Genomic DNA, 26048 nt, shown 5'->3' on the forward strand with positions numbered 1-26048 from the left:
TTCTCTCCCACCCCCAAATGTACACACGCATACCACGTGAAACAGAGCCCTCTGTCTGTGTCCTAAACTTCCCCTCGTAAACCCTGCAGTGAGCATCTCAGGTAGAGGGGACAGGCTCAGGAAGTGCCCATCCCAGCTGAGCGTGGCTACCCTGGGCTCTGAACGAGGTACAGGTTCAGTAGCCTCTTCCTCGGCCGCTGTCACCTGCTCACATTTGCTTTGGTCCCTTTCTGAGGGGATAGAGTAGCCTGGGGTCTGTCGCATGGTCCAGTCTTGCAAGGTGATGCTTTGACCAGGACAGCTCTTCCATCACTTTGCCCTCCTCTGCTCTCCCCAGGAGCTAAAGGACGGTGAGCCAGCATCGCTACTTATTGTATTGCATTTGTCAACGGAGTTTCAATGGCAAGAAGCTGGAGTTCAATATTGGGTAGAACAGGGCATAGTCTTGTGTGACCCCTGGAGACTGCCCCCACTCCCATGTTACCTGAACAGGGAATTTCTAGGCACCTTGATTTACTTCACATCACAAAAAGGTCAACATCCTGGTCCCAAGGAAGTCCTTCCTAGGAGCACCAGCCTCTCAGTGGAAACGTGACCGTCTGTGGGCTCATCCTCTTAACACCATGACCGTGTATCTCCCCAGGTCCTGGGTGGGATTGAACCAAGTTTATATAAAGGAGACATCTGGTATACCCCCATCAAGGAGGAGTGGTACTACCAAATAGAGATTCTGAAACTGGAAATTGGAGGCCAGAGCCTTAACCTGGACTGCCGGGAGGTGCGTGTGTGGTTACTGCCGGTCTGTCTGCCTGTCCACCTACCTGCCTGCCTGCCTGCCTGCCTGCCTGTCTGTCCGTCCGCCTGTCCACCTATCTACCTGTCCACCTGCCTGCCTGCCAGCCTGCCTGTCCACCTGCCTGCCTGTCTGCTTGCCTGTCTGTCTGCCTGCCTGTCTGCCTGTCTGCCTATCCACCTGCCTGTCTGCCTGTCTGCTTGCCTGTCTTTCTTTCTGCCTGCCTGCCTGTCCACCTCTCTGTCTGCCTGTCTGCCTGCCTGCTTGCCTGTCTTTCTGTCTGCCCGCCTGCCTGCCTACCCGCCTGTCTGTCTGCCTGTTTGTCTGTCTGCCTACCTACCTCTCTGCCTGCCTGCCTGCCTGCCTGTCTGTCTGTCTGTCTGCCTGCCTACCTACCTGCCTGCCTGCCCACCCGCCTGTCTGTCGGCCTGTCTGCCCGCCTGCCCGCCTGAGCCAGTGCTCCTGCTTCCTGGCTGGCCCACGAGTGCTCCATTGCGGGTAGATCAGGGGTTCATGATGCAAGGAGGCGCAGGCCTGTGTGTATAGGTGGGATGTCCCCCCATCTTGTGCCACTGGGAAGTCAGGAGACGCTGAGTTTGTGCCATGTGTAAGTTGGCTTTGTGTGTCATTAGGCCCTGAAGACAGCGGGCCTTCTGTTGTCCTGGGCCAGGGAACACGGGTGACATCAGGGTGGCACAGGGATCTGGCTGGGGATGGCTGGGGACTGGGCCATGGCCCTCCGACCCCTGAGCCTCAGCTCCCTCATTTGTGGACATTGCCTCCGAGTCCTGTGGCTGCCTGCCAGCCCCCACAGGCTTGAGTGTGTACAGAACAGGTGTGCCAAGGGCGGTGGGAGTGGACGTGGAAGGGGGTACAGGGGCGCTCAGGGCCGTCCCCCTCCCCATTCCAGTACAACGCAGACAAGGCCATCGTCGACAGCGGCACCACGCTGCTGCGCCTGCCCCAGAAGGTGTTTGATGCCGTGGTGGAAGCCGTGGCCCGCACATCCCTGGTAAGTTCTCTGGGTGTTCTGGAAGCTTCTAGCACAGTGGCTTGGATCCCACCCTGGGAGCAGCACTGCATGTTTTCAGCAACTCTGAACATTTTGGTGGGATTTTTTCAGTGTTAATGGTGCCACAAGCTTAGCATTAGATGTGCACTTGGAATAAATGTTTTTCTTTTCCACTCAGAGGGCTGGGCTCTGAGTGGGCCGAAATTATTGTTATTTTAAATAACAGGTCCATTGATGTCGCAGTGTTTATCTGAGGTAAACGTAATCACCAATAAAATTGTAGTCACACGCCAGGAGCCGGTGGCTCACACCCTGTCATCTTAGCCACTCAGGAGGCTCAGATCTGAGGATCACAGTTCGAAGCCAGCCTGGAAAAGTTCTTATCTCCATCTAATCACAAAAAAGCCAGATGTGAAGGTGTGGCTTTAGTGTTAGAGCACCAGCCTTGGATAGAAAAAGCAAGCCAGAGGCTCTGAGCTCAAGCTCCAGTACTTGGGCGGGGGAGAAAGGTGCATTGATGGCCTTGAAAATAAAATCATCCAGCCCTACATCAAACCTTCCTCCAAACTGGACGTAGCAGTTAAACTATCCCTGAGAGGGTTTGGTGTAAAATGGCCCACGCTAGTTTCTGACAGGCACTTGGCAATCAGGAGCTTCTGTTTGAATTGCAAACAGTGCTACTCCTGTTAGAGGTACCAGATAAACATTTCTTTTGACTTGGTAAATGGTTGCAAGGTATCTGTGCACTCTGGTGGCTTTGCCAGGGTTTCCTACAAGGCCTGGGTGGCGCCCACAGGGGCTGGTGGTCTGCTGGTCCCAAAGATGGCCAAACTCAAACAGTGGCTGACGGGGAGAGAGGGTGGAAAGATGTGGCTTGGATAGAGATGGCAGCAGAAATGAGAAGCGAGAGGGAGCTTTAGGTGACCCCAACCAAAAACCTCAGAAAGTTAAGAGCCGTCAGCCAGTCAGCAGCCTGCAGAGCAGAATGACCAGGAAGGACATGAAGCTGTGTCCAGGGTCACAGGTCAAAAACGAGCATTGACCTGGTTTTTCCAGTGCCAGCCAGCCTCTCAACACCATGAAACTGTAATACTTGTTGAAATGCCTCCCGTTCCACTCGCTTGTCCAGCTGGTGCCTGGAGGTGAGCCAGACCTCCAGCCTGACTTTTGCTAGTTTAAAGTCCCAGACTTTTTGTGCCTGGGCTGGCTTCCCACTGCAGCCGTCTGGATCTCAGCCTCCTGGATGGCTGAGATTATAAGCATGAACCACTGGCACCCACCTTACGCCTGTTTCTGAAGTAGTAAGTTCTGCAGAATTGGCACGAGTAGCTAGCTGTACTCTGAAACGCTCCGAACTGTAAATATTGTCCAAGTGTGTGAGGTGTGCTGCCAGCTCCCGCCAGGCCTGGGCCGCGTCCTGCGCAGGCAGCTGGCACCGGGCCGAGGCACCGCACTGGAGCTCATCGCCACGTGCATTCAGCAGCGAATGACTTAAGAAAAGCACAAGGCAGCAGGAAGGAGCTGATGACACTTGTGTGCCTGATCTATAATTACTCCATGATTGCATTTCGAGCCTGTGTCAGGAAGAAGTGACCCAGGGTTCTGTGCCTCCTGCAGGGAATCCTGAGCCTCCTCCAAGTGTGGAAGTCTGCTCTGCTCCTTCTACCTGCGGGGCTGGGGGGGGGGGGGGACAGTCTGCATTTCCTTTCTAATGAAAGAGAGAACTAGAGCCAGGTGCTGGTGCCTCACACCTGCAAGCCTAGCTGCTCGGGAGGCTGAGATCTGAGGATTCCCACTTCAAAGCCAGCCTGGAAGGAAAACCTTGTGAAACTCTTATTTCCAGTTAATAACAAAAAACAAAAACTGGAAGTGGGACTGTGGCTCAACTGTTACAGCACTAGCCCTGAGCACAAAAGCTCAGTGTCCAGGCCCTGAGTTCAAGCCCCAGGATGGAAAGAAAAGAAAGAAGGAAACAAGGAAAGAAAGGAAGGAAGGAAGGAAGGAAGGAAGGAAGGAAGGAAGGAAGGAAACAAGGAAGGAAGGAAGGGAGGAGGGAGGGAGGGAGGGAAGAAGGGAGGGAAGGAGGGAGAGAGGAGAAACAGACGGGTAGGGAGGGCAGGATGAAGAGAGGGGGATGGTTGGGAGGGAGGGAGAAGTGGGCTCACCCTTCTGCGTCTGGTTTCCTCGTCTGTTAAAGGCAGGCGTGATGTCACCACCCTGGCCCGGTGCCGTTGGGGCCCCACGCGCCCCACACACTCCCCACAGCACCCCACACTCGGTGTTCGTGTTTTGTGCACCTCGTTCCTCTCCCAGGGACTGATACCCAAAGGAAATGCTGTTCATCCCTGTGGGCATCTGGTGAGGGCGCCAGGCGAGCCCAGAGCTATTTCCTGTTTTCGTGCCAGACTGGCGGTTGCTTTTCACAAGATCTTGTTTTGTCTAGATTCCAGAATTCTCGGACGGCTTTTGGACCGGGGCCCAGCTGGCGTGCTGGACGAATTCGGAAACCCCTTGGTCCTACTTCCCCAAGATCTCCATCTACCTACGGGAGGAGAACTCCAGCCAGTCCTTCCGGATCACCATCCTGCCGCAGGTAGGCCCTCGGTGCACGAAGCCGCACAGGCGAGACCAGTGCCCATCGCAGGTGGCCTGCGGGTGCCACGCCTGCTCAGACAGCCGAGGCCACAGGACCCCACCACGAGGGCCCTGTCAGGACTGGCCGATGCCCTGCTTCGCCAGACTAGCTCACATGGTTCTCTGACCAGCTTATGGTGGGCTGGTCCTCCTTCCCATTTCCAGAGGTCAGGCTGGTCATCTGACAACAGGGTTCCAAAAGAGGGAAGCACCTCCGAGGAGACACCCGAGTCCTGCCCTGCCCAGAGCTGGCGGCCTTGCCAACACTGTAGGCCCTCCAAAAGAGCCCACGGCCAGCCCAGGTCTGGGGTTCAGACACCGTCTCTCTCCTGGCAATGGAGAAGCTCCGGGGGCCACACTGAGAAGGCACAGGCCCTAAGGATGGGTGAGGATGGATAGTTGGGGGTAAAAGTATCATATTCTGGTAACACCAGTATCGACGGTGCCTCCTGTATCCTAAGACTCCACCCGAATAGACCAGGGTCTGTTTCCCTCAGCCATCTGGTCCCAGGCCCTCCGTCCTCACCCGGGCCTCACGCGCTGCCCCCTCTACAGCTACCACAGGGCTCTCGTCCCTTTCCTCTTTCCTTTTTCATTTCAATAAATATTATTTTATATGATCAGATGCACATAGGTATTGCACTTTTGTGTTCCTCTCCTGAGAGCCTCCTCCTTTGGTCTCACTGTGTATGAAAGTCTAGTGTTCGTGTGTGTGTGTGTGTGTGTGTGTGTGTGTGTGTGTGTGTGTGTGTGTGTCTGTTTGTGTCTGTGTGTGTCTGTGTGTGTCTGTGTGTGTGTCTGTGTGTGTGTCTGTGTGTGTGTCTGTGTGTCTGTGTCTGTGTAGTGAGGCTGGAACTCAGGGCCTTGTGCTCTTTCTTGGCTTTTTCTCTCAAGACTGACATTCTACCACTTGAGCCATACCTCTGCTTCCAGGGGGAACAATTCTAGATGAGAAGAGTCATGTTAATGCCTCCCCCTTTACACATTTGAGAAACAGAGGCCTTAGCAGGCAAGGATTAAGAACTTGAAGGAGAGCCCAGCTTCTCAGAGGACATGCTGTGACCACTGCACCTGCCCTGGGCTCCCAAGACCACTTTGAACAAATCCAGTAGCCCTTTCTGCGCTCATCTCTCTTGCTATAAGGGAGAAAGAATCATTCTTGCCAAAGACATTTTCAGAAGAAGGTACTAACCCTGGATCACTACAGAAAGTAATATTAGGATGATAAATTGTCAAATTCTTTCAAATAATATGATTTTAATGACACTTTGTTCAGTTAACAGCAGCATGGGGACATTGTTCTATCACCGTGGTTTGTAACCAGGCTTAGTGACCCGTCGGAGGGCACGGGGGGTGTAAGCACTTACCGGTACACTAGTGCTGTGGGGGTTGGCTGTCAGAGACAGAGATTCATGAGACACAGGAGGAAAAAGTGGAAATTCAGAGGGGAAAAGACCATCTCTCTGTCCAGGGCCGATAAGGGCCATCAGAGCTAAAGTTGCACAGGGGATTTTCAGCTGCTGTTAGGCCTGGATGACCCCAGGGTACCACAGGGAGGTCTGTGGACATTTCACTTCATTGGCCTATCTCTGTGGAAGAATTCCTTATAACTCTTACTATGACTTTGACACGTTTACATGTTTGATTTAGTGTGTGTTGTATGGATGTGCATGAATGTGTGGGCTGGTCTTGGGATTTGAACTCAGGGCCTGGGCACTGCCCCTGAGCTTTTGTGCTCAAGGCTAGTGCTTTACCAGTTGAGCGACAGCTCCAATTCAGGCTTTTTAGCGGTTAGTTGGAGATAAGAGTCTCATGGACTTTCCTGCCTGGGCTGGCTTCAAACTCTGATCCTCATCCTCGGATCTCAGCCTCTTGAGCAGCTAGGCTTACAGGCCTGAGCCACTTGCACCCGGCTTGCATGTTTGTTTTATAGATCTGTTTTCTGGGCCACTTTTCCAAGTTCCTTATGCACATCACCATTCCATTTGCCTTGCATAGCCCTGCTGAGGAGAATGGCAAAGAAAGCCTGAGGTCCCAGGACCAGCACTTCCTGATACTGTCAGTGGTGGCGCTGTGGAGTCATTTCCTGGCAGTGAGGCTCTGCCTGCCCCCACTCCATCCCCCTTCTTAATATCAAGGATGAACATTATCACCAAAATCACCAGCCATAACCAACAGGCAAATGATCACTAGTGCAGATGAAAGGTCAAAGGCCAAGTATTTTAAGTTTTACTTATTTTCAACATAGTACATTTTCCAAAATCACAAGTATTGAACCTTTTTGGCTTGACTTTTCTTTTTCTTTTCTTTTATTTCAGGACCTGGGTGCTGTTCCTGAGCCTCTTTGTGCTCAAGGTTAGCACTATACCACTGAGTAGTTTATTGGAGATGAGAGTCTGGTGGACTTTCCTTCCTGGGCTGGCTTTGAACCTCGATCTCAGCTTCCTGAGTAGCTAGGATTACAGGCGTGGGCCACCGGCACCCAGCTCTGTTTTCTGTTTTGTGTTTGTTGTCTTTTGTCTTTTTGTGTTTTTTTTTAAGCAGCCAGAGCTTCAGCCCATGGGGAATTGTGATTTTACTTTTCACATAACCTTAAAAATGCTTACTACCAGTCAAAATACCACTATTCTGAGACCCAGCTGGGCACCAGTGGCACATGCCTGTAATCCTAGCTACCCATGTGGCTGAGACCTAAGGATCCTGGTTTGAAGTCATCCCAAGCAGGAAAGTCCATGAGACTCACATCTCTAATTAATTAACAAAAACAAAAAGCCAGATGTGAAGCTATGGCTTAAGTGATAGAACACTAGCATTCAGCAAATAAGCTAAGGGACAGTGTGCAGGCCCTGAGTTCAAGCCCCTGTACCTGTGCACACTCGCGCACACACACACACACACACACACACACACACACACACACACACACACACACACACACACACACACACACACACACACACACACACACACACACACACACACACACACACACACACACACACACACACACGTTTAGTTCGGAATTCTTGCTGGAGATTCCTGGACACAAGCTGAAAGATACAGATTCTGTTTGTCTGCTCTTCACTGACTACTAGCTTGCTTCAGTGTCTACTGCATCATATTTGATAAGCAATTATTGGATTTCTCTTGGGATTAGTTCCTTCAAAAAGAGTTGGAGGAGGGGAGAGGACTTGAGCATACCTGGTCCCTACCTAAAAGCACCTCACTGTAGGTGCCTCTGTAGCAGCTAGGCCCAGCCCCACCTTTCCTAAGTGGGTCTTCAAAAGAAGTCTAGCTGGGTGCTGGTGCCTGTAATCCTAGCTACTCGGGAGGCTGAGATCTGAAGATCGAGGTTCAAAGCCAGCCTGGGCAGGAACGTCCATGAGACTCTTCAACTAAACCAGAAGTAGTGCTGTGGCTTAAGTGGTAGAGCACTGAAGAGCTTAGGACAGCTCCCAGGCCCAGACTTCAAACCCCACGACCGACCAAAAAAAAAGAAAAAGTTGTATCTTTTCCATGCACCTCTTCCAAGCTTAGCAGTGATTGATTTAAAACACAGCTCACTGAGGTCCTGCTCCGGCCAGGATTCCAGGAAGCCAAGGCAGAGGTGAATGGCGCCTTGGTGCAGGCATTGCTGCACACAGCCCCACAATGGCAGGTTATTCCTCCAGGACTGTTCTCTGGGAAGGAGCTGCTTGCTTCCTGCTCACCCACAGGAAGTGCTGCTCATCTGTGGCGCCCATTTGACCATGCACAGACAGGAGGATAGACCCTGTCTGTCCGTCCATATGTCCTCTGTAAAGTATAGGTGGTGGCCCCATGTTTGTATCACCTCTGTCACACTTTGGACCTAATCTCCTCCGTGGCAGGGATGGTATTGCCCTCTTTCTCTTTTTCCCCCTGCCCCTGGAAAGCTCTGACAAGACCATGATCTCCAGTGTTTTGCAATCTTGCCTGATTTGTGCTTTTCCTCTTAAACAGCTTTACATTCAGCCCATGATGGGGGCTGGCCTGAATTATGAGTGCTACCGATTCGGCATCTCACCTTCCACCAACGCGCTGGTGATCGGGGCGACAGTGATGGAGGGCTTCTACGTGGTCTTTGACAGAGCTCGGAAGAGACTGGGCTTTGCTCTAAGCCCATGCTCAGGTAAGAGTAGAAGGGGGGGTGGGGGCAGGCACAAGAGGCAGCCTGGAAGTGTACCCACCTGGAGCAATGGCAGAGGCTCCTTGGCTGCCAGATCTCTCCACTTATGCCTAAGGAAGTGATCGGCTCTTATCAATAAAACAAGTGGCAGGCTTGTTGGGAGGTAGTGCAGTGAACTGACTCATAGTTAGCCCCGCGCTCACACACAGCAAATGGTTAGGAACGTTAGTCTCTACAATTGTCTTCTGTTAAGCTGGACGTGGCCTCCCACACCGATAATAGAAAGGTCTGTGTGGCTACTGCTGTTGGGTTTTATGCTTCTCTTTGCGTGTTGTCCAGGCTGGGTCTTGACTCAGGGCCTCATGTTCTTGCTTGACTTTTCTACTGCAGGTAGGTGCTCTACCACTTGAGCCACACCTCCACTTTTGATTCTTTGCTGGCTAATTGAAAATAAGAGTCTCATGGACTTTCATATCTGGGCGAGTTTTGAACTGAGATCCTTAGAACTCAGCCTCTTGAGTAGCTAGGATTACAGGTGTGAGCCACCAGCCCCCTAGCTTTGTATTTTGTTTCATTCTTTGGATGTTAAGAGATGCAATCCAGAGCCTCATGCACAGGGAAGACAGGAGGAGGACGGTATTAAGAGGAAAAACCATAGCTGGACTCTTAGGCCAACTCAATCTGTTTAAGCGTCACCACCCATGCCCACAAACACACATGCGTGAAACAGCTTGTAAACTTCAATGCGGATTCCCTGGATTCCTTTGACTTCCTGTGGTAAGCACATTGGGAAATCTTTAAGACTTGGCCCATTTTTAATTTTTTTTTTTTAATGTTGGTCGTGGAGCTTGAACTCTGGGCCTGGCACTGACCTTGAGCTCTTCAGCACAAGGCCAGCACTCTACCACTTGAGCCATAGAGCCATTTCCAGTTTTCTGGTGCTTAATTGGAGATAAGAGTCTCATGGACCTTCCTGCCCGAGCTGGCTTTGAACCGAGATCTTCAGATCTCAGCCTCCTGAGTAGTTAGGATTACAGGCATGAACCACCAGTAACCGGCCCATTTTTAATCTTTATGTAAGTGAATGTTTACTTTTTCGGGGTAGGTTAACTCTTCTAGTCTGTTAGGCTGTTATTGACAAGGCCTTTCTCTGGTGGAAAATAACACTGAATGGCCTAAAATGTCTCTGTATTTCCCAAGTGTGAATATTTTACTCTAAGAACTAAAGCAATTTTGCCCATAATCTCTGTTCTCTTGTTAAATACCATTAAGACAAGGGTTACTATGGCAACAGCTGGTCACCTGGTCCATGGTCTTTCACTGTGGAGAATGTAATGAACATACATTCCCTAAGCAGCTGGGTATTGGGCATCCAGGCAAGGAAACACTGCTTTCTTCAATCACATCTTGAATTCTTTCTTTTTTGGCTATCCATTTTGTTAAATATATTTCAAGTTTGGGTACTTAAAACACTTGATTTTTAGCTCTTTTTTTTGGGGGGGGGAGGTCCGGTCGTGGGGCCTGAACCCTGGGCCTGGGTGCTGTCCCTCAGCTTTTAAGCTCGAGGCTAGCATTCTACCATTTGAGCCACAGCGCCACTTTTGGCTTTTTTCTTTTTGCTTATGGGGTGCTGAGGAATCGAACCCAGGGCCTCATGCATGCAAGACAAGCGCTCTACCACTGAGCCACCTTCCCAGCCTCAAAACACTTGATTTTTACCAGCTGTGAGAACAGACCCTGATTTGGTCCTTTTTTCTTTTTTCTTTTTTTTTTTTTTTTTGGGGGGGGGGTCCGGTCGTGGGGCCTGAACTCTGGGCCTGGGTGCTGTCCCTCAGCTCTTCAGCTCAAGGCTAGCGCTCTACCACTTGAGCCACAGCACCACTTCCGGCTTTTTTCTTTTTGCTTATGTGGTGCTGAGGAATTGAACCCAGGGCCTCAGGCATGCAAGGCAAGCGCTCTACCACTGAGCCATCTTCCCAGCCCCTGGTCCTTTTTTCTAAGTCTTCATTTTTTTAAATTATAAAATGCTATAAGTAATAAATAAACTCTTCAAATGAAAATTATGCCAACATCCCTTAGTGACTGAGGAAGTGGTTCTAAGGCCCTTGTAGGTTCCCAAATTCACAGATGTCCATCCAAGCCCCTTCTGTGTTTATAACCCATGCTCATCCTTCTTGTTCTTAAGTAGGCTCTAGACTGTTTGTGATATCTAGCACAAGGTAAATAACTCTTATACTTTACCACATAGGGAAAGATTAGATCTGTCTTTTATATACATAATATTTCAATCCAAGGTGTCTAAGTACACAACTGCGCATACTTATATAACATCCATATATAAAAATGCTGAAGCTGGATGCCAGTGGTTCATGCGTGTCATCCTAGCTATTCAGGAGGCTGACATCTGAGGATGATGATTGGCAAGAAAGCCTGTGAGATTCTTGTCTCCAGTTACCTGGAAGTAGAGCTGTGGTGTAAATGATAGAGCACTAGCCTTGAGCAAAAAAAGCTCAGGCACAGCACCCAAGCCCTGAGTTCAAGCCCTGGGATAAAATTGGAAGAAAGAAAAGAAGGGAGGGAGGGAGGAAAAGAGGGAGGGAGGGAGGGAAGGAGGGAGAAAAGGAAATGATGTCATTTCGGCCTATTTTCTTGAAAAGTTTGTCTCAGGAATAAAAAACAAGTATAACTAACGCCCCATCCTCTTCCTTGAGATCACCTTCATCACAAGGTGAAAATGTGTTCCCTGCACTTGATGATTTCCTCAGCCATGGTACTTCATCTTCATGATCTATGGCTGTATAGTCTGTCCCCCAAACAACTCACAAATTATGCAGCCATTGATTCTGGCGGCCATGAATTTAGGCCCCTGGTGAGGTTTCGGGAGGTCAAGAATGGAGGCATGTGTGTAAAGCCGAATTCGGAAATCCTTACCCAAAAGACCACCAGACTGTCACCAATGTAAAAGCAAAGGAGTCTTTATTGCAAGCTCGAGCTTGGTCCCCCCGCGTACTTGGCAGCAGCCCATGACGCTGAGAGGCCCCGAGCCCAGGGTTACAGCACTTTTTATACACTTTTTAGGGAAGGCAGGGGCTTTGCATACATCATAACTTCTTGTAACAAATCACTACAAACCGCGGGAAAATCATAAAACAACTCTATAGTATGATTGGCGCACTATAAAGCGGGAAAGGACCAGAAACAAGTTATTGGTTAGATCAAGGGGGCTGACGTACTTTAAACGGGTTGGCTTGTACCACAGGGGAGTCTCAAGAGGATAGGTGCTAAACTGCAGGGTGTGTGGCTTAGATAATGGTCACCAGACCCCAGGAGGGGCAGTTCTGGAATTTCAGATACCTTGACCTACTGTCTTGAGAAAACACCATCTGTGGTTCCGAGAATTGCTAGCTTGATTTCATCACTCAACATTACATCATTCTAGATTGTTCCACATTGATATGAGTTGTACAGGGACTTGGGAAGAAAATGGGCATCTTCTCATATGCTATGCTGAAATGTTCTGTGGTTTTCTTCAAAAAGACTTCATCCACAGATAGCCCTAGCTACTTCTTAGTTCTTGCTGTTACTACGAAAGAGATTATTTATAGATGGTTGTTTCACAAATATGTAGAGGCTTTTTTATATATTAATCTTCTATCCAACTATGTTGCTAATAAGTTCTTTTAATGTTTTTGAGAGGATACTAGGATTTGAACTTGGGACGTCGTTATAGAAACTTGTACAGATGATTCTGTTTTTCTCTCATTGATGAAGACTCTTCCTTATATACTTTTTTCTCTGTTCCAGAACTGGGACTTGAAGTCAAAGACTCACAATCTTGCTGAACTTTTTTTTTTTTTGCTCAAGGCTGCTCATGGCTACCACTTGAGCCATACCTCCACCCACTTTTGGCTTTTTGTGGGTTCATTGGAGACAACAGTCACACACACACTTCCGTCCAGGCTGGCTTTGAACCATGATCCTCAGATCTCAGTCTCCTGAGTAGCTAGGATTACAGGCGTGAGCCACCAGCACCTGGCGTAACCTTTCTTATAGGCTGATGTTTCTTGCTTGGATGGTAGGCTCATCTTCAGTCAGTGGTGCTGGGGTTTTCTAACCACCCCCAAGGTGAGTTCAGCATACCGTAGTTAGGAGAGCATTTTCATAAAGCGAGTGTACACCGATTTCTGCTGAATCTTTTCAGACCCCAGGAACTTCAGGATTTCTGCCCCAAGCTGCAGATATGTTGAGTCAGATGCTGCCGTCAGAGGTTTGAGGTTCCCCTTCCCACTGCAGTCCTTCTGGCCTCCTCCCCCGCCCTCCCCAGGCCTCCAGCAGAGCTGGGTTTCCTTGTTGGTAGTTTTCCTGGCTCCTTCCACTGAGAAGCCAGACTTTTCTCAGACATCCTGACACCATGGTCCTCACGATCAAATATCCCGCCCTGCCTGGTAGTTAAAGCTCTGGCCCTTGTGTCCACTTCTGCTCTAGAAGCCCTCACCTCTGGGCTGAGCTGTGTCGTTAACAACTGAAGGTTACTAGAGTATGGTGGTACATGCCTGCAGTCCCAGCTGCCTGGAGGCAGAAGCAGGAAGATCACGTAACATTGAGAGACCTTATCTCTTTCAGAAAACACTGAAGGCATAGCTCCATAGTACAGCAGGTGGTTCGCATTCCTAAGGCCCTGGGTTCGACTCCAGGACCTTACAATAACTGGATTGTGAAGGTTGCGCTGTGTGCTCATGATTGAGTAGGAGAGGAGGAAGTGCGTACAGCACCCATCAGAATGACCGAGTGCAAGTGCAGGCAGCATCCATAGAATGGCCAAAGCCAAGATTTGAAGGGAGCTTCTCTTTCTCATTGTTGCTTTGACATTTGGCTTTATAATCATTTGTGTTTATTGAATAACTGTTTGCAAGGTGAGTGTCCTCTTGGGGGACCAGGGAGCAGAGCCCTTGATTAGGTTCTCTTAAGGTGCACGGTTGACCTTCTTGCTACCATTCCGACCCCTGCCCCTTTCAGCTAGGCCATACTGGGTATTGGAAAAGTTCCCAAGATGTTGCTCTTACAACACCCCCTTTCCCCCACCCCAGTCCTTTTCTTGTGGGGAGCCCCTAAAGCAGCTGCAGCAGAGCCTGGTATGAGAAGCAGTGGAGGCTGTGCCTGGAGGCCCGCCCCACCTCTGCCCCGGCTCCGCCCCGCTCCACTGCTGGTTCCAAGCAGGGCTTGGGCCCTGAAGCATTCTTCGTTCCCTGGCGTGGCCCCAGCCAAGTGTGTGGAGCTGGTCCCATCATGGTGTTGAATTATCAGCTCTCTTCTGAAATACCATCCATCTCTTTTTATAGATGGAGACATTTAGCACCCCAGAGCTGTGTAGATTTCAGCTTGTACCACTTGAAACACATCCCGGATTGGGGCAGCTTTTCCTCTGTGAGTTTCTCTTGCTGCGGGTTGAAAAGTGGATCATCTGGTTGCTGCTCATGTTTAAAAATAGGGAAGTTAGCAGTCGGGCAGAGGCCCAGAGATCTGCCTCCGTTTATCCACAGAGAGTATAATCAAAGATAGCAAATCCAGGTGACCTCTAAGAATAGAAGAGGCCCCTAGACTTAGAAAAGACCCAGGATGGAAGCTTTCATAACTCCCAAGATTATTTTTCCGTGTACACAGAGTCTCAGCAGAGAACAGTTCAGTCCTAAACAATAGGTCTGGAGGAGGAAATGACCTGAATGTTACAATCTTTTACTTGCTTGCTTGAGGTGCTTTTGTGGCACTGGGGTTTCAACTCAGGGCCTCATGCTCTCTAGGCAGGTACTCTGCCGCTGAGCCACGCCCCCAACGCTGTTTTGCTTTATTTTCCAAATAGAATCTGGCCCTATTTTGGCTTGTATCTGTCTCAGACCACAATCTACTTGCCTACAACCTTCTGTGTCCCTGAGCTTTTTGCTCAGGGCTAGCACTCTACCATTTGAGTCACAACTCCATCTGGCTTTTTTTTTTTTTATGATTAATTGGTGGGTAATTGGAGCTAAGTGTCTCAAGGACTTCTCTTCACGGGCTGTCTTGGAAACTTGATCCTCAGATCTCAGTCTCTTGAGTAGCTAAGATTATAAGTGTGAGCCACCGGCTTCCTTTGCTTTTTTTAAACTTAACTGTGATGACAGTCTTGTGGGGTTCTTTGTTGAGATGCCTTTTAAAATTAGTATTGACATATATTAATTAGATGATTAAGTAGAATGCAGTGTGTTGGTTCCATACGTGCAGAGAGGAAGTGTGTGCCCTGCCACACCCAGCCCTCCTTGTGAGATTCCCTCTCCCCACTCCCGTCTCCTCCCAATCCCCAGTCAACACTGGCCTGTTTTCAGAGGGGGGGGGGGGGGGGTGTGTGTGTGTGTGTGTGTGTGTGTGTGTGTGTGTGTGTGTGTGTGTGTGTGTGTGTGTGTGTGTGTGTGTGTGTGTGTGTGTGTGTGTGTGTGTGTGTGTGTGTGTGTGTGTGTGTGTGTGTGTGTGTGTGTGTGTTCACGTGCATGAGCATATATACTGGTCCTAGGTGCTTGAACTTGGGGTCTTATGCCCCCACTTGGCTTTTCACTCAAGGCAGGCACTCTACCACTTGAACTACCCCTCCACTTGCAGCTTTTTGCTTGTCAGTTGTTGCTAAGAGTCTGTTAGACTTGTCTGCTCCAGCCGGCTTCAGACCCAGATCCTTAGACCTCAGACTACTCTTGTGTAGCTGGGATCACAGGCAGGAGCTAACAGAACCCAGCTCATCCTTTTACTTTTAACATATCTGAGACATTATATTGCAAGTACACTTCTTTTAGGCGATGTAGTGGCTTTTTATCTAATTTGACAAATCTCTTGTTTTCTAAGTGGAATGTGTAGACCAGAGATTGGCAGACAGACCGGCTTGCCAGCCAGATCTGGCATAGGGTTTGTTGTGGCCAGCAAGCTGAGAGTGATTTTTATATTTTTAAAGAGTTAGGGGGGAATGCATAATTCCTAAACCTTCACATGCTATGATGTGGCCCATTTCAGGAAAGTTTGCCAAGCCGTCTAGATGTTCTATGTATTTATGTATGATATTTCTTTTTTTTTTTTGGTCGGCCGTGGGGCTTGAACTCTCTGTCCCTCAGCTCTTCAGCTCAAGGCGAGCGCTCTACCACTTGAGCTACAGCACCACTTCCTATGTATGATATTTCTGTTGTCTCTTGTCTCACCTATACCGTGAAGTCAGAGAAGAACTTTCCACTTGTGGTGTTGGGGTTTTTTTTAACTGTTTAAGTCTGAAATGAAAGGTTCAGATCTGACTGCACAATTTCTCTTTCTACTCTTCCTTATACCTCTGTGTGGAGCCAGGTTTTCCCACACCTGCTGTCCTTTTTCTTATGCTCAAAAGACTTCCTTTGTGAAAATCTGCTTGAGATAAATTGTGTGTGTGTGTGTGTGTGTGTGTGTGTGTGTGTGTGTGTGTGTGTCTGAAATCATCTTTATTTCCTCTTCATTGCTGGGAGACATTATTGCAGGGCACAGAACCAGAGGTTTCCCAGAGTGCTTTGCTTTGCTTTGCACCTGGTATGTTAAAGATGTCACCCAAGCATCTTCCAGCCTGTGTTGTTTTATCTATAATTAATGTTCTTTCTTGTTCCTTGCCTTGTCGTATATTTGTTTCTTTTTCTCTTTGCTTTTCAGGCTCTCAGTTTATCACTGGACCTCAGTAGTTCACTGGGGTTCTCTTTCTATATCATATTTCTGCTGGTTGGGGCTCCTTGAAGGTCTTGGATATGTGGCTTTATAGTTCTATCAAATTTGGAAGCTTTCGGTTGTTATTTCTTCCCATATTTTTTTTCTGTCTCCCACCCTTGTCCTCCGACAGCACGCTTTGGCCGCTGCAGAGTGTCCTGGTGGGCTCATGTTCGTTTTAGTTTTCCATATTCGCCCTGTGCATTTTGTTCTGCATAGTGGCTATTAGGGTGTCTTTGGGTAGATTTTTTTTTGTCCTACAGTCTATTCTCTGCTATTAATGCCACCAGTGTGATTTTACCCTGCATATTGCATCTGGGAGTTTGATTTAGGTCTTCTGACATGTCTAATGTGACATCATGCCACGCCCTGGGTGCCTGCTGATGCTGCTGTGAGCCTCATCTCGAGAAATTCTTTCATTTTTCTCCTTCTCATGAACTGTAAAGTATAAAACATGTAATATTGTCTTCCTGACTTAACACAATGACCATCCACTTTCCTGAAAAGTAAATTCACACACACACACACACACACAATTGGCCAACTATGAAAAGATATTCACAACCTGAGGATGTTTTTGCCATCTAAGAGATTCTCACAAACATATGAGTATGAGAGAATGGTAGATATTATCATTGCAATACAAATACAGATTATCACTGCTTCCACTAACAATCTAGTTAATGTCAAGATTAACCATCACATTGGTTTTAAAAGGATATGGTACATGCCTAATAAGGCTTTGTGTGTCATCATCAAAAACAGCCTGGCTTAAAATTAAATGTTAAGACTTTGATCATGTGGAAGGTCAGGATTCAGTTTACAAAATGGTAGACCCTACAGAATCTCATCTTTGCCTTAAAAAAAAAAAGAGAGATGGCCAGGCATTGGTGACTCATGCCTGTAATCCTAGCTACTCAGGAGGCTGAGATCTGAGGATCATGGTTCAAAACCAGCCTGGGCAGGAAAGGCCGTGAGACTCTTCTCTCCAAGAAACCACCAGAAAACTGGAAGTGGCGCTATGGCTTAAGTGGCGCTTGCCTTGAGCTGAGGAGCTCAGGGACAGCATCCAAGCCCAGAGTTCAAGGCCCATGACTGACAAAAGCAGAAAGAGATGGACAGGAGAAGGCTGCACTCTGCCATGTGAATGCTGCTTGTTATTTCTGGCCTCAGTCAGCTGAGCACGGTGGGGCCTCCCTGTGGCCTTGTGTCTTCCAGGTGTGCCCACACGCCCCTTCTGTGGTCACTTCTGCGTGGACAGGCCATCATTCCTGTTTGCAGGGGCCTGGACCCCTGGAGGCACGCTGCCCCTGAGTTCCCCTCTGAGGTCCTGGCCTCCAGCCGCGAGGACCTGGGGCTCCTGGGTACCCGTAATCAGCATCTCAGAGCATGGTGTGGCTGTGCACGCCGCCCAGGGCTGTCTGTACCCGCTCTTCATCGCACAGCCATGGATGTTTTTCCCTGTCTCTCCTCAGAGATCGCAGGGGTTCCAGTGTCAGAAATTTCCGGACCCTTCTCCACAGATGACATCGCCAGCAACTGCGTCCCGGCCCCGTCTTTGAATGAGCCCGTCCTGTGGATTGTCTCGTACTCCCTGATGAGCGCGTGCGGGTTTATCCTCCTCATCCTCATCCTGCTGCTGCTGCTCCCCTGTCCCTGCCGCCGCGCACCCCGCGACCCTGAGGCCGTCAATGACGAGTCCTCGCTTGTCAGGCACCGCTGGAAGTGACGGCGCGCCACCTTGAACTCAGCTGTCCTGAGAAGGACACCGCCGGGGACATGCCTGGATGCCGGTCAGGCTGCTTCCTCGGTCCCTGAGTCGGGGTTCTGCTTCCAATGCCTTCCAGATTCACTGTATTTTGATTATTCTTGATTTAAAAGCTTCCGGTCCTTCTTTCTTCCTTCCGAGAGAGATGATAATAAAAAAGGAACCACCTGAATCTAAACCAAAACAGAGTGAATTCAGCTCCCGGCTTCACGGGGCTGCTCTGCAAGCTGTCCAGGTACGCTACCCCTCCCCCCCAAAGAAGAGACAGCAAGTCATAGCTAATTACCTCCTCTCTCTGACCTCTATCAAGATGAGTGCCTGTTATTTGTAACCTACACACACACCCCATTTTACCTTCTAGGAAGCATCCTGTAGTGATTACATTTGAAGGTAGTTTGTGCCTTGGCCAGAGTAGTACAAAAAAAGCTCGTAATGTGCCGGAGTTGCAACCTAGGGCCTGGTAAGAGAGCCGTTCTGCCCTCTTCTGAGCTAGGAAGAGCTCAGCAGGTCGCTGGGCTCCACATGCAGCCAAACCCAGGTGGAGATCAACTGCCCACGCCCTCTGCAGCCTTCCCAGCGTGTAGAAGGCCTTTTGATCCATAGGAAGAAAACATACTGGTTTTTCCCACACTCCTGTGCTATAAGCACATTACTACCTCTTTTGTAACTCTGAGCGTAGGTGGGGTGCATGTGGGAGGGGGGGCGCTGCACACAGTCTGATCCCGCCTGTGGCCCCACCACAGGTGAGATGGGATGGGGGCTGAGAAGGGGGTCTCCCTTGTATGACTCCTCTTGCTTCAAGTTGATCGGTAGTGTTTTAACAAGGAAAGCAGATCCTGTTTCACTAGCATGTTCGCATCTTCTTCCGCATCTTTGGGTATTACCCCTTTGGGAAACATTCAGGTCACCAAGTGCTCAAGCTTGGACCAGGAGGGAAGGAAGACCTAAGACTTAACAGAGGGATTTCCACCGTTCCCTGTGCGTCGAAGCCGTGGATGGCCCGTCACAGATGCCCAAGGCTCAGGTGATTCTCCTACCCGTGCAGAAAAACCCACTAAGAGTTGGCTGTGCAATTCTTCCTTTTTTTGTGCTGGATCTTGGGTGATGGCTGTGAAGGCCCCACCTAATACCATTTATTTGAAGCCTTTGCCAAAGAAAAGTGGAAGCCTTGAACTTGACGTAGCTGGCCTGGAATCTGATGCAGCCAGCCTTGAACTTGATATAGCCGGCCTTGAACTTGATGTAACTGGCTTTCTGTGATCTGCTGTAGTTGGAGAAGCCTTCAAGGCCAGTTTCCCCGTTCCTGTGCCTCTTGTTTGCCAACGTCTGTGTTCAGTGTGTACTGCTCTTTGGGGTGGGCGGACATAAACTAACATTCCACACTAAGTGCTAAGCATCTGCTCCCGCGGGAGCGTGGCGGCATTCAGCATAGGCTCTGTGAGGGGGTTTCACGCATCTGTTCTGCCCCTCGGCCACCAGAAACTGAGAAATACACGCCTGTGCCCACCAGGTGCAGAGGCCACCCAAGTTTGCCATTGTAAACTTGCGGAACCTTCTGGAGATGTTTGTGGGAGAATAGGTTGCGTGGCAGAAGGAAGATGAGTGGTGAGGTCCCCTGGGGCCTGTCCGCACATGCTCACTGAGGTGTCAGGGCGCCTCTAATGGACAGCTGATAACTCCCAATGCATTTCAGAGGTAGAAATCCATTGGACATGGAATTCGCCTCCTGCCCACTTGCCTTTTTCCCATCGATTCTGGGTTTTGTGGATCACTTCGTATCAAAGCGAAACATGTTCCCCCAGACGGAGCCTGTTCTCGGCTCCAGGAGTCTGACGGATGATGCGATGTGGCCTGGTCTGGCGTGCGGCTTCCTGTGGGCTGCGGGGAGTGTGAGAGGGGCTGCGTCTGCACGCCAGGTGAGCACACAGTGCCACAGGACCCGGATGTGGCTCTCCCAGAGCTTCAGAGGGCAGGGGGTGAAGGGAGCTCTCCCGTGCTGTAATTCCCATTCAGGTCTCCACTTGACACCGCAGGTGTCTCTGGACATGATCTTTGAGTAGAAATAGTTAAATTACAAGAGCATAACCTAATTATCCAAGTGACGTAGACAGGGACATTTTCCTGCTGTGTGTTGGAGCAAAAACCCTGGACTCTTCAGTCAAAACCGCAGTGGGGCCAGGGGACCCACCTCTTCGGGTTCTATAAATCAAATAGTCTCTTTGGCCTACCTCTAAGGTTTGCTTTGGCCAGGAGCAGAAGTAGCAGCCTTTTGTGAGTTTCATTTCTGCACTGTGGAAAGTTCTGGAAGATCCTGGCCTAAAAGATGCAATGGAGCAGGAAGTTGTCCGCAACCTTGTCAAGCCCTCTGGTGAGACACAGATGCTTTTACGTGAACTGTCTTACTCTAAAGAAGATAATGCTCTTTCTTCCTGGTAACTTATTTAAAAGTCTGAAATGAAATCTCTGCCTTCAAATAATTTAAACCATTTAAAAAAAATAGCACGAGATGAGATGGATGGATGGATGGTTAAAAATGGACAAGAACTACCAGTGTCTAGGGTGACTGGTGTCAGACCTTCCGGACCTGCTTATTCTTCTGACCCAGAACCAAGCGCCTGGCGCTGAAGGATCAGAAGCACAGCCCAGCACTCCCTGACCGCATCCTGCTTCTCAGCAGAGAGGTCTTGGTTGGCAATACACTTCACTTCATCTCTGATCAGAACCGTGGAAGTCATTTCTAGCCAGTGTCAGGGCCTCCACAGGGCTTTGGGTGATCATCGATTCCGTAGAGCAGCTGTGATGGGTGGATTCCATCCTCTCCAATGAAGAGTTCAGGAGAGCGGGGCATGGCTTCTGGTAGCTATTGCTCTACAGACAGAACCTCTGGGGTTCATTCATCCTATGTAGCCCTGCTGGGCCAGGCTCCTCACTCTGAAAGTCCAGCAGCTCAGACCAGACTCCTCCAGGGACAGCTTCTGTCAGAAGTTGAGAGGGACCACAGCCTCCCTTCCCCCATGCCTGCTGCGGGCCTCTGTGCGCTGCTCCTGGGGAGGAGGGGGGGCGCCTGGCCCCAGCAGGTGCGGAGGACCCCAGTGGGCAGCGGCACCCAGTTCCCTTCCGTCAGGAATCTGCACTGCAGCAAGGGCTGCATGGGGGGAGATGCCAAGGGGGATTACATGAGGGACTGGTGCCTGCAGGGGAGGAGGTAAAATCTTACGTCATCCCCCAATCAAGTGGCCGCCTTCTTCCCTGCCCGTGAGTGCTTGTGGGACTTTTTTTTCTGCTCAGATATGATGCCAGGTGTCCAGTGATTCCAGCCTTGTGCCCTGTGTGTGTTATGGCACACTTGCCCTGGATTAGACCCAGGAGGTAAAGGCGAAGAAGCGGCACCGTGAAGGCTCACAGTACAGGCAGCCCGTGGCAGGAGCCCCCTGAGGCCACCTGACCTGCTGCTCGGGGGGTCTGCTGTCCCTTGCCCAAGCCACCCGCTGCTTCTCTGCCCACCACGGCCACAGGGGTGACAAGAGATTTCTACTTAGGATCTGAGGCTCAGGATGGGACAGGGGACAGGCACGGTGGTCCGGTGGGCACAGGAGGATAGGTGGCAAATGAGAGTTCAGAACCGTAGGACGGGTTTATCGTGTGCACCTCACTGTGGGTGCACTGCTGTCTCTAAAGAGACGAGACGGACCTCACCTTTGCAGCCAGACCTGCGAGATGCACATGCCCCTCCTCAGGCTCTGCTTCCATGAGGCGGAGGAGAGAAGTACTTTGGTTCACAAAACAGACACAGATGAAAATATCACAAGGAGGGCTAGTTGTCTCCCGGTGACCGCTGCTGCCTGTGACCTCGGGGACAGCTGGCAGCTGGCTACATTACACCTGCTGAAGGAAAGATCACCTGAGCCTCACACTTCTGAGCTGAGCACTCCTGGGTGAAATGTTGAGAGAACATTTAAAGATTCTCTTGGAGATCAAGGGGGGAGGGGAGAAGCTAATTAATCATAATAAACAAATAATAAAAATCACATGAAACACGTAAAATGTCCTAGGAATTTTTGAGTAGTTTTGTGTTCTTCATTGCTGGGATGATAAAACAGGGCTGTTCCCACATACACGTTCATTTTCCTACTTGTGGGTGTATAGATAGTATCACCTATCAATATCTGTGTATACATACATGCATATATGTGTATACTTATACATACACGGACTTTGCGGTACTAGGGTACAATACCGCAGCATAAGGCTTTGCACTGGCTAGGTAGGAGCTCAGCCTCTTGAGCCCTTTTTAACTCTGGTTCATTTTTTGAGATAAGGTCTCACTTTACCCCATCCATCCTCCTGAATCTCAGCGCGCCTCCCACCCCCATAGCTGGGGTGATGGACGCAAGCCAACAGGCCTATCTTCTTATTGGCTAAGATGGAATCTTGTGAACTTTTTGGTCTCAAACTTTTTGTGGTCTCAAACCACAATCCTCTTGATCTCAGCCTCTTAAGTAGTTGGGATTGCAGGTATGAGTCACCAACATGTGGGTTATCACATATTCTTATCAAGAAAGAGTTATTTACTGTACGGAGGGCGGCATGAGTGTGAAATCACAGGATGTCATGTGTTCATGGAAAGCTGAAATTGTGTGATTTCAAATGATGCATCTCCTACAGTTTCTTCTCATTTGCACTGTAACCATACTTATGTTTCTAAAATGTCCTTGTTGAGCCATTGAAAAGCCCGCGTATGTCCCCTGCTTAGAAAGTGTAAGCTCTGGGGTCTGGTAGAAGACTTTGTGCTGCATAATGACTGCTACAAAGAGTCCAGAGGTGGTGCTTTGTAAAATGTGCTTGTGTGCACCTCTGTCTTACACCTTCATACAGGATGCTGAACTTTCACTTGTATTTCTGAAATGCTATCCTATTTCCCTTTAGGAGTTTTCCCCCACTTCCAGGACACTGAACTGATTTCAACCTGAGTTGTGATTAGAGCAAGAGTCGGAGTCAAAAGGTGTTTATTTCACTTTACAAGTGGCCCCATGGCCGTGGGCAAATGTCCTCACAATTGTTGTACCCTTCAAAACTGGAATTTTCTAAAAAGAATCTTATTTTTATACCTGTGTGTTCCACCAGTTTTAAGATTATGCATCACTGAAAACAGAACGGGTTGGCTTATTTGAATAAATAACACTCTCTTCTCATTTGGGCTTGGAACTTTCTTAAACATCCTGTCTCTCAGATCCTGGCTTCTGGGATCCCATAGGTGACATGTCATGAGCTGTTATTTCCTTTCTCCCACAGGGGCTCCTGGGAGATATCAAGGTTGCGCACAAGGAGTGTTCAGCTCAATGGAAAGATGTAAAACAGGCTGGAATAGGAAAGGAATGGCTGCTTGGAATGTGGAGGGCAGCTGAAGGTTCCTGCCCAGGAAAGCCCACTGCAGAGAAGTGGAGCCAGCTCCACCCCCCTCCAAGGCCTTTCTCTGGTCCACACTCAGGGCCTGCTTCCAGAGCGACGCTCCCAGTGCAGGGAGTCTCCTCTGTTCTGGGATCATCATAGGCCTTCAGTCCCTAGTGGGGGCGCTGGGACACAGCAGATACTCAGACCCAGGCCCCTTCAGTGATTCTACATGTGTGACAACAGTCAGGTGAGGAGGAGAAAGAGAAGAACTCTAAACTGTTTAAACCTTGAGAGAAGAGGGTGAAGCGGCCCATACTCACTGGGGAACCACTTTGTCCTTACTTCCTAATAAAAGCGAGGTAGGTGACTTGCTTTCCCTTGCGGGTAGACTCACACATGCAGCTTGCATGATTGTCACTAGGTGGCGCAGTTGTAAAGCTTGTAGTCCAGTCATAGTCTATGAAGCACTGGACACTTACAGTTTGTAACGGATGCTGGCCAGACATGTAGTAAATCTCCAAGTATGCACCACACCACACACACCCCCAGCTCTGGCCTGCTCTAGGTTTTTAAAACACTATCTTCAAATGTTCTCTGGAGGTGTCTGCTTGGCTCTCACGCTGGGAGGGAAACTGAGGCACAAGTGATGCCTTAGAGTCCCCAGGTTCTGATTGTCAAGGGAGAGGTGCAGGTGCAGTTTTTCTATCAGACCTGAGATTTCACCCATGATGCTGCTGCCTTCATACGGTTGACTCTGATGGGCTGAGGAGGGGGGGAAGGGGCGTGGAGCACAGACAGGAGGGGGCCTGGAAGAGGGAGAATGAGGCTGACTAGGGTTGTATGAAACCGTGTGTGTGTGTGTGCGTGCGCACGCACGCGCGTGTGTGTGTTTGCCTGCATGCGTGTGTGCATCCACATGAGTGCTAGGATGTTGTTACTGGGGCCTGAACTGGGATTGAACTGTTACTGGGCCTTGTGCTCTGGCTTAGCTTTTCATTCAAGGCTGGCACTCTACCGCTTGAGCCACCTCTACACCTCCAGCACTGTGTTTGGTTAATTGTAGATAGAGTCTCACAGACTTTTTGGGCCAGGCTGGCTTCAGACTGGGATCCTCAGATCTCAGCCTCCCGAGGAGCTAAGATTACAGGCGTGAGCCATCAGCACCCAGTGGTGAACCCCGTCTGTGAGCGGTCTTTCCAGCACCTTCCTGCGCACCGGTCTCTGAAGACCTCTAGCACCCCGTGGTTGCTCTGTGGTAGCAGAGGCTGCCACCCTCTGTGGGGCAGGCTGCTCCTGGAGAGGGCCTGCTCATACGTCTGTGGCCACGTTCTGTGTCCTTGCCACCCTGTTCCTCTGGTGCACCCACCATCCCCAGAGTGCCCTCCACTCTGACTGGCCCTCATCAGTGCCAAGGGCACACTGGGCTCCCCTGTAGGCCCCGCCTCTACATTTGCACCATCCGTACAGCCCAGTTGGTCCATGCCCACCTGGCCTTACTACCCCAGATGGTCAGCCAGGGGCTAGGAGCAGAAGGAGGGGCACCCAGGCCACTTCACATGGATATGAGAAGCCCTGACACTAGGAGGGCAGCTGGGGGTGTCTGGCACACATAAAAAAGAATGAGCCCAGGAGATCAGACCTCGTCTCACTGACCCCATCTGTTGGCAGCGCCTGGCCAGTGGCTGGACTGAGTGAGCCACAAGAGAATGGACAGGACCTGGGGGCAGGCCACCAGACAGCCTATAGCCAGGCTTTCCCAGAATCCTTTATTTCAGATCTAGTCTTCCCTGTGGCTCAACTGCACTGGGAGCCTCTGGGAGCTCCAGGTCGGAGTGCAGAGCGGGTGTGGCGGTCCCTGGCTCACACACAGGGCCCCAGGGACAGCGGTGGACATGGACATGTGTGCGGCACACTGTCCTCCTGCCATCCTCTCTCTCTGGAAGTGTCCTGAGGATTAAGGATCATCCAGGTCCACAGGTCAGAAGAGATGTGGGGTGAGGTGTGCACGGGAGGGGACAGCCTCAGTGGTCCAGGCCAGCCCCGCCCCCCATTGGGACCCTGTCCAGCGTGGCCGGAAGCCAGCACGGCCTGGGAGGGCAGGGCAAGGCCTGATCGCCACATTCCTGGCATCTCTGCAGAAAGGACTGTTCTGTCCAGCCCGTCTCCCTAGGGCAGGTCCCTCCTCCGTGCCTGGTCCTCACCTCCTGTCTCTGGAATGTTCTTGTGAGCTCAGTGTTTCTCATATCCAGGACATGCCCATCCATCCTGAGCCCCACCCCATGATCTGCCCCCCAGGAGGCGTGGCCTCAGGAGGAGGAGGCCCTGCCCTAGAGTGGATTGGGGGTGAGGTGAGAAGGGACCCCTGGTCTCTTCCTGAAGGCCCCATGAAGGAGAGCCATGGGGCTCCACCATGTTTCTGCTGGTGCTGTCTGGCCCATGATGCCTGTCCGTGGCTTGTCACTCAGGTGCTGAGCTTGCATGAAGACCCCTCCCGCCGCCTCTGCTCTGGATGGCTCCTCCTCACGGCAGGCCACGACCCGGTGTGAGCCAGGTCAGGGGCCACCAGCAT

At 50.3% G+C, this 26048-nt stretch overlaps 1 protein-coding gene across 3 annotated transcripts in view; it reads left to right on the top strand.

Moving 5' to 3' along the window:
* The window catches only part of Bace2 (beta-secretase 2), a 62217-nt gene extending 38391 nt beyond the window's left edge, over positions 1-23826 (top strand). Inside the window, exons 5-10 of one of the 3 annotated variants that reach the window (XR_011373582.1) lie at positions 644-778; positions 1704-1805; positions 4249-4398; positions 8421-8589; positions 17796-18323; positions 18992-23280. Coding sequence is in view for 2 of the 3 variants with exons in the window: in XM_070030728.1 (XP_069886829.1) it covers positions 644-778; positions 1704-1805; positions 4249-4398; positions 8421-8589; positions 17796-18049 (810 nt within the window). In the remaining variant the exon portion in view is untranslated. Of the gene's footprint in view, positions 1-643; positions 779-1703; positions 1806-4248; positions 4399-8420; positions 8590-17795; positions 23281-23380 lie in introns of those variants that run through there. The other 2 variants (XM_070030729.1, XM_070030728.1) reach the window with 2 other exon arrangements.
* The last annotated feature ends 2222 nt before the right edge of the window (positions 23827-26048 follow it).

This window comes from Dipodomys merriami, unplaced genomic scaffold (genome assembly GCF_024711535.1).
Source record: "Dipodomys merriami isolate MVZ:Mamm:240054 unplaced genomic scaffold, mDipMer1.0.p SCAF_2, whole genome shotgun sequence".
Classification (NCBI taxonomy): Eukaryota; Metazoa; Chordata; class Mammalia; order Rodentia; family Heteromyidae; genus Dipodomys; species Dipodomys merriami.